An 8487-nucleotide genomic window follows, 5' to 3' on the forward strand; every position below is an offset into this window, starting at 1 on the left:
CCTTCCTCCATAGCGGAGGGTCACCGCACCAGACTGCTAGCGCCGCTTTCGATAACTCTGACATGAAGCCGGTCATATACAATAGTTTGCTTAGTTCCTTTAGAGGGAGAAGCTTTATTCAACATAAATTGTATAGTTCCTAAAAAATAAAAACTCTAAACAAAAAATGTGTGTATGAAATACATCAAAATAATAAAAGGGAAGAAAACTTAAATGCTAACAATTGGGGTAGGCACCCTGGAAACATATATAACAATGAACATAATGCAAAAATGAACAATGGATAAGGGTCTGTATGATAAATTAAAAGGACTACAAATGTCTCCGAAATACAATTCTAAAAGAACCCGGAAACCTTAAGTGAAGATAGTACAACAAAAATCAACCACAGCAGCATGAAAAATGCACATGTAATCCATGCCCAAAGCCTTGGTCCTCCAAGCTCTGCACCAAAAACTATACGCCTAGCAATCAAAACTGAGATACATCCAACAGAAGTGGCGAAAAAAACAATCAATGAAAAACTAAGTCCCCCTGCATTTTGGATTCTGAGAGGTTCTCTATATGCTATGTAGTTGTACAAAGTATCAATAAGCCATGGAACACCAATGCCAACGTATATATTTACTGAATTGCTGCAAAAAGAATCAATTATTAAGTTAATTTGAGCTCATTCACTCTATAAAGCTTCTTCATAGAACAAGGATTTGGCAGGCCAGTATAATAACCTAACTACAGAATTCATATGGGTATAAAATGAAAAGGGATGAAGTCTCACACCATATTATGAAATTTGATTCTAAAATCCTAGGAAATAACTTTTTCTAGGTATTTAGAATTCATAGTTGACATTTTTATGGTGACCCGAAAAATCAAAAGCTGCATTCCATGAATTTTGTTATTAATATTCTTTAAGAAATTATTTACGTAAAATCATGATGTAATGGTATGTAGCCATATCCAAAAGCAAGAATGAGATGTAAGTTGAGATGAAGACCTGCAAGTGATGTTTGCAATTGCAGAGTCTGCTGTTTTTTGACGTTCAGCAGCAATCTTGCTCGCCACTAAATCAGGCCATGAGGTTCCACTTGCTAGTGCTGTAAATGCTATGACATAAGCATTTATTCCTGTTAAAGAGGTAAATAAGGATGAAAGAAGCAATTAACAAAGCAACTTTAGATGTATAACGAAATGTCAAGAAAGTGGACTGGAATATCTTGAGTTAGAAGGAAAACCTGTGACACAACTTATAAGATCTGTTATCTTAGTCACAATATATGCTATCCCACTGATGAAAAGCAGAGAACAGATGAAAGAAATCCATCCATGAGCAATATGGCACGGGGGAACGAAAGCGAACATAAATTTCCATGGCAAAAGCAACAACTGCCAGAATATTTTAGCTATGCGGATAAAAATATTGTTCATCTTTTTAGACTCTTGGCTCTCCACCTGTTGAAAAAAATTATAGACTAGTCATCATAAATTGACGGTATATTTTTAGAATTCCCCTGCATAAGTACTCTTTATTAGTGAACTAATGTTTATAAACTAATGAGACATTAATTATTAAATAGATTAAACAATTTTTTAGTCCTTCCATTATAAATTTATAATTCAAACTAATTATTAGATCCATTCATAAACTAGTGCGTCTCTTAACTATCAAAGGATGCAGCGTCAGTAAATTGCTCAACTATCCAAACTGACTCCAAACTTCTGCATTGCTTTTTTTTTTTTACAATGAATAAATCCTTTATGCATTTCATTAAACAACATTCTATCTGAGTCCCAAATTCAACAATAAGAGCAAGGTTCAAGTCAACATCTCAAATTTATAACTACGAAAAGCAATGATAGGGAGTTTCCTTAAGAAATTTAACCTGACCAGTTACAAAATTCCAATTTACAATTTCCTATTCGTAATTTCTTAGTGTGGAATCATTATCACTAAACTGATTCACTAAAGTTGGAAAAATTGTTTACAATGAGCTACTTTATAAGAAAATATGGCCTATCTGAAATTTAACAGGTGTACTAAACAAAGAATCATGAAATAATATCCAATTTTCCCTGTAAACTCCATGAGGTCACTCATCTGCTTTGATTTGCAATCATAATCAAATTTAAATTGATTTTCCAGTGCATTTGATAACAAGCAATCACATAATTCATTTCTTAAATGAAAAAGTACATAATGTACCTAAAAATCTCGTCATACGAGGCCTGGACTATATGCAGGCCTTCATATCCACAAAATCCCCTGATTAACTAAGCTACTGTAAGTTATTAGCAGTATTACAAACAATGTTAATGAAATGAATTTTTCATAAGACCTTGCTTTAAATAGTTCTACTAAAATTTTGGATTTTGAAGAGACCAACAACACAAATTGATCTATATAGCCTCAATTAACAGGTAAGATTTGGTTTTGGTTGTTGTTATATTGAATCTATGATATCAGCATTTAATCTTAAAAGACACATTAGCACTATAAATAATGTACCGTCAGGGCATCAACAAATTGCTGTCTCCATATAGTAAGCAGACCGGTATCCTCCAGCTCCGTTTCCATAACTTTGTCAGAATTTTCTGCATCCTCTATTTGTGGCACTCTTATGTACGACCCATCTGCATATTTGAACACATTGTGACATAAGATTGCTCTTACATTTAAGAATGTTTCTCATAATAAGAAAATTGTTTCAGAGAGAAGAAAATATTGAAAGTAGAGCCAAATTTCACTACATTAAGGTGGAACAGGTACCTCTGGGGTTTTCAGAATGAATGGAAAAAATATCAACAGTGTCCCTGTTTTCTTCAATAAAATGAAATATCTCAGAGCATTCCACTATCTCTTGGGACTTTTGTTTAGGAGTTTCTTCTGGCACCCAATCCACTGGCCTTTCATCTCTTGCACTTCAAATATAATGAGGTGTCAGAATAGAAAGGTCAAAATTGTCTGAAATTTTATTCTAAAACACAAAACAAACTGAAGCACATACATAGGTAGAGAAATATAGGGCCAACGTTTATCTTGAGCATAAGCATGAATCAACAGTAATCCATACTGAAGTACTGTCAACAAGGCCTCCCACAGAGTTATCACGTTTGGAGTCCATACCTACATTCAGCTACACGGTGAATATTCCGCATAAAAAGGACAATCAAGGATTAAACAACAAGCAAACTGAGACAGTTATACGAGAGCATTGCTTATAAGTTAACTTTTGAATACTTCTGACTGTATAAATTTATCAAAGCTAAGTATGAGTAACAAAGTTATAATCATCCTAACTTGCAGATTTGGATATAAGCTTGCGTTAGATATTCAGCACCAATATAGGAGATGCGAACGTGATTATACACAATGGCCATGGAAATGTAAAAACATATCTAAGATACTTTAAAGTGAGAGGTAGCCTCTGAAGTTTTCTTATTCTATCTTTCCCTAAATTTCGCAATAGGTCAATTACAGTTTCTAAGGAGAGAAGGCTTCTAGTGATAAATGAAGGCTCAAATTATAGTTCTTATACGTCCATAAATGAGTTAATAAAAATTAAAAGGAAGAAAACAGCTTAATTTACGATATTTAAAACAAAAGAATGTTGGAGCACTACCTCCAAAATCATGTATAACCAAAAGTAAGCCCAAAATGACCAAAATAACTCCACTATCCATACTCCTAGATCAGCAATCTTTTTCAATTCTCCTGCTTTTGGAATTACCACACAAACAGCATGGATGGGGAAGAGGTCAAATGCAGCAGAACCAACGAGTGTTCCAGGTCCCAAACCTGAATATTAAGCACAGTTATGTAGAATTATAGTTATAATAATGCTCAGAAGTCTAAAGCCCCTCAAGAAATAAAAAGCAATTGAAGCTCAGAATAAAACAAATACTCATACTGCCACATCAAATATTATCCAAAAGGAAAGAAGAGATCACAACACTCAACTCACTCATTAAACAATTCCTTGCACTTTCCCGCGGTGACAATTCCAAAAATTATTAACTTGCTGAGTTTATCTCTGTTTTTGCTTCTCGGTACAAAGCTATCCCGAGTTTGGAGATTCAATTAGTCAACAACGACTATGTTGTAGTAAAAAAATGTTGTAGAAAGTCATGAGGAACAAATTAGTGATAGATTTTTAACATTCATTATCCCTATAAAGATAAAATATGACAAGACGTCAAATTGTGTTTCTAGGGACAGTAAGTTTGGAACAAGCTTTTAATGCACTCAAATTTTAGTGCTGAAAGCAAATCTCTTTTTTTCTCCCTGCAATTAAACTTTAGAAACAAAAGTTATTTTAATGAAATATTCTTTTTTAAAACATTTGTACCTTTAAAATCTCATTTTTCTATATTGCGATTGATAAACAAATGAGTGTGCTGTCCAACATAAGCTAAAAAGATCAAATAACTTGAATTCTTTAGAAGAATTTAAGACTCAACAAACATATGATATGAAACTTGATTCTAATATCCATCATAAGAAAGATAAAGTTCAAAAGCTTTGAAACACAAACCTCCAGCATACAAGTTCCCTAGATTCTGTATAGCATCAATAGTAGCTAGCGAAATCTGAGGAAAGCTGGTTCCAAACGCCAACAAGCTAATATCTGCAATTGTATAATTCCAAACTTTTTCATGCGTAATGATTTCAGCTTTCGTAACAGGATCTATCACCACAACCTTCCTCGTGTGCTTTACCACGTTTTCCATAGATTGAAAGAATCGGGCAGTTATAGCCGATAATCCAATAAAACAATAAGCAAGACCAATAAAATACAAAAATATCCTAACATTATTCCCAAGATCAGTTTCTCCACTAAAAATAAAGTAGCTTTCACATTTCAGATCATTCCCCAAAATATTGGACAAGAACCCAACCATTTTATAAACCTTTCTTGAGCAAATCCAAGTGGCAACAGGGTCTCAATCAGTCCAAAACATTCACACCATCTGTTATATTTCATAGATCAGTATCAGAAGACAAACTCAAAATTGATCAAAACAATATATATGCAATAATCCAGCAATAAATACCTTTTGAATTGATCAAAGCAACAAAATCATGGAAAACAATTTCTTAATTGAAAAAATATCTTAGATTATACACATTCAAGTTAAGTCAGTATCAAGTTTTAGTAGATTCAGAAAAAGCCAATTTGGATTTATTTTTTTTTAAATGATTGAAGTACTATAATCACAGGTATGAATTGTAGCGTGCAATAATTGAACAAATTGAGCTCAGTGATGAATTAGGGATAACCTACAACAATTGTGCAAAGGCAAGTTGTGGTTTCTGATAAAATTGAGGGGGAAGGGATGGAAATCATGAAATTGAATTGACAACGCAGAGAGGGAAAAATTTGAATCGGAGACTTACCGGCGAAGATAGAGTTCGCCGGAGATGTTACCGGCGGCAACGATGGTATTAATTACTGGATTAAAGAAGCGGGAGAGTGGAATTTATTGAACGTTTTTGCATGGTACCCAGTTTCCGTTTTCTTTGTCGCTTCCGTGTGAATCATAATTTCTCTGTGGATTTTTTTATTATTGAAATTCATTGCATCATTCAATCAAAAAATATCTAAAAACAATTATATATTTTCCACACATTGTGGATTATTTTATATGACGATTACAAAAAACCATTAGTTTAAGAGAAAAAAAAAACATGCATCAACCAATTACTATCCTATATTCTAAGTCATTGATATTTTTAATAATGGATTCCTATTAAATAATCTAGTAAAATTATTTTAGTGAGTGCACCACATTTAATCTTTTAGTTTATGATAATTTTTAAAGATAAAACCATTAGAAAATTATAATGTTTGCTTTATTTGAATTTCGAGTGATCAATTTTGAATGAAATGAAATAGATACTTAAATTAATAGAAGTTGAGTTTGATTAACTTTTAATTTGAACATAAAAAATCCAATCAATCTAATAATTTTATTTAAGTTGTCCTATCTGTATTATGTCATTCATTTAGTTATTACACTTCTAATGTCTATCTAGAGTAAACAATACGATAATCAAACAGAGAGAGACGGAGGTAAGTGTATGAAAGTGGGGGCATGTGCCCCACAATGTTTTTAATTTTTTAATTACCATATAATATATATATATATATATATATATATATATATATATATATATATATATATATATATATATATAATATATATATATATATATATATTATATATATATATATTAAAGTGTATTTTAAAATTAAATTATAGTTAAATTGATTGTGCTTAATTTCAAAGAGAAATTTAGTAAAACTTTTAAAAATAATTTTTATTTTAAAATTAAGATATCATCACTAAATATCACAAATAATTATTCATATTATATTAATTATTTATATATAGAGATAAATATATAATTTTGTTAATAATAAAATTGAGAAAATTACACAAATAAAAAATAGGATTAATTATTATGTACTGCCAGTATAAAAAGATTTATATCGTCGATTAATCGTCATCATCCGTTTGTATTATTTTATAGGTTTTTAAAATAAAAGTCAAACTTATTTCAATATCCAACATTTAAGATTAACTGACGGTGAAAAATTCTTTTAGACTGTCAGTGTTTTTCAATAAAATTCATAAAAAATTAAGAAAATTAATAAATACTTTAAAAAAATTAAATATCATAAAAGATACAAAAATAATGTATAATTTTTCTTTTAAAAAATAAATTATATATATTACACTATTAGTTTATAAACTAATATATCACCCCCACAACTTATAATCTCTAGCTCCGTCCCTAAATCAAACACAATCCACTCTAAGATAAAATATATAATTTTCTATTAAATTTTTTAAAGGAGAAGAGAGGGAAGAGAAGAGAGAATCCAAATCTTGTAAAATGATATTTTCTTTTTTAAAATTTAGGTTCTAAAACTGAGAGTAGGATGCTAAAATATACTTCATCCTGGTTAAAATAATGATTGTATTTTATAAAATTATTTGTCCTAAAACAAAAGGTCGTATTTTAGTTTTCAATAAAATTATACAATTTATCTTTCAATTATATTATTTTATTAATATTTTTAATTTATTATTCTTTCATTTTATGATAATTCGAATACACCAATAATAAATAAAAATAATTTGATAAAAAATAGTATTCTCTTTTTCATTTGTTATATTTTTTTAATCTGTGTGGAATGAACAAATAATTTTGGGACATGGGAGTAGTATATTACAAATTAATTTCATCTTTTTATTTATAAATTATATAATTTAATTAAAAAAATATATTAAAATTTTAGATTTTCTATTTGTCTTTTCTTTTTGTTAGAGTATCTAGTATGTTGCATTCACTATTGCTTTCATTTTTTTAAAAATGACATCATTTTTTTAAAAATGACATCATTTTTTACTTTTTACTTGTACGACAAATTTATTATTTTCACTATGAGTATACTTTCATTTGTTTTCATGTGTTTTATTCTATTCTTTTTATTATTGTTTTGTTTATTGATTTTTTTCAATAATTTATGTATTTGTCAAAAAGTATAGAAATGTGTGGTATCCTTATGCAAGTAAGGAATACTCAAAGGTCTTTGTAGTTAAGGGTGGTTAGGGCTTGCTCACGGTGGTGAGAGACTCTATACGATGATGTTTACAGTGGTGAGAGATGGTCAACTCACGTGAGGTGAGAGGTTCTGTGTGTTTTAGTGTTATGTTAAGGATATGATGACATGTTTTTTCTCCCATTGGGAGAAAAGTATTTATAGAGGCTCATTGGGCCTAAGGTTCAGGAAACCATAGGAGGTGATAACCACACCCCCAAGACTAGATGAGACTATTGACTCCCAACTTTCTAGGGAGTCGTGGACATGACTTTGTATATGTGTAGCGGGGTATTCGTTACCATTAGAGATATTGACTAAATCCAAGGTAAACCATACAAGTCGAGTCGCCACCGCACTTCTATTTATCCAAAGGAATGGTTAGAAAGCGAACAAAAACCTAAAAGTTTTATCAAATCAAAAACTAGTAAAAATGTCAGAGATCTGGGTAAGGGGGTTGGTTATGCAATGGGAAGGTTTTAAGCACCCAAAACATCCTAGGTACTCCTAGGGAGCCCTTTTCATAAGTGTTGTTCTAGTCTAAAGGGTGTAGGTATATCTAAAGTACTATTTACTAAAAGGAAGGTTAAAAGAAAATGACTCGCAAGGATGTCACATCCACTGCCTACGTATCTCGTCTGAGTATGAGAATCAGAGTCTTCGTAGCTCGGCTACCTATGGGTTAAAGAGAAGTGTGCTCGGTAAGACGTCGCGTCTTATGCCTACGTATCTCATATGGAATGAGAATCAGAGCAAAACATAGTTCGGCTAACTAGGGGTTAAGGATTGCCATCTGAACATGGACTTACAAAAGAGGACACCAACTGTGTTAAAGGAGGGTGGGCAGTGTGTTCAACGTCCTAGCAGTAGGTGTCGCAGC

General features: G+C 31.2%; 1 protein-coding gene across 1 annotated transcript; it reads right to left on the reverse strand.

Annotated features, from left to right (window-relative positions):
* Window positions 1–209: 209 nt before the first annotated feature.
* On the reverse strand, window positions 210–5589 carry LOC127093119 (magnesium/proton exchanger). The gene is made up of 9 exons (XM_051032018.1): window positions 5396–5589; window positions 4533–4968; window positions 3621–3796; window positions 3006–3124; window positions 2768–2919; window positions 2507–2631; window positions 1236–1452; window positions 998–1127; window positions 210–635 (listed from the first exon to the last, which is right to left on the reverse strand). Exons 2-9 carry the CDS (start codon window positions 4897–4899, stop codon window positions 338–340), a joined length of 1584 nt encoding a protein of 527 aa, XP_050887975.1. The 5' UTR covers window positions 4900–4968; window positions 5396–5589; the 3' UTR covers window positions 210–337.
* Window positions 5590–8487: the final 2898 nt, after the last annotated feature.

Source organism: Lathyrus oleraceus, chromosome 6 (assembly GCF_024323335.1).
Source record: "Lathyrus oleraceus cultivar Zhongwan6 chromosome 6, CAAS_Psat_ZW6_1.0, whole genome shotgun sequence".
Classification (NCBI taxonomy): Eukaryota; Viridiplantae; Streptophyta; class Magnoliopsida; order Fabales; family Fabaceae; genus Lathyrus; species Lathyrus oleraceus.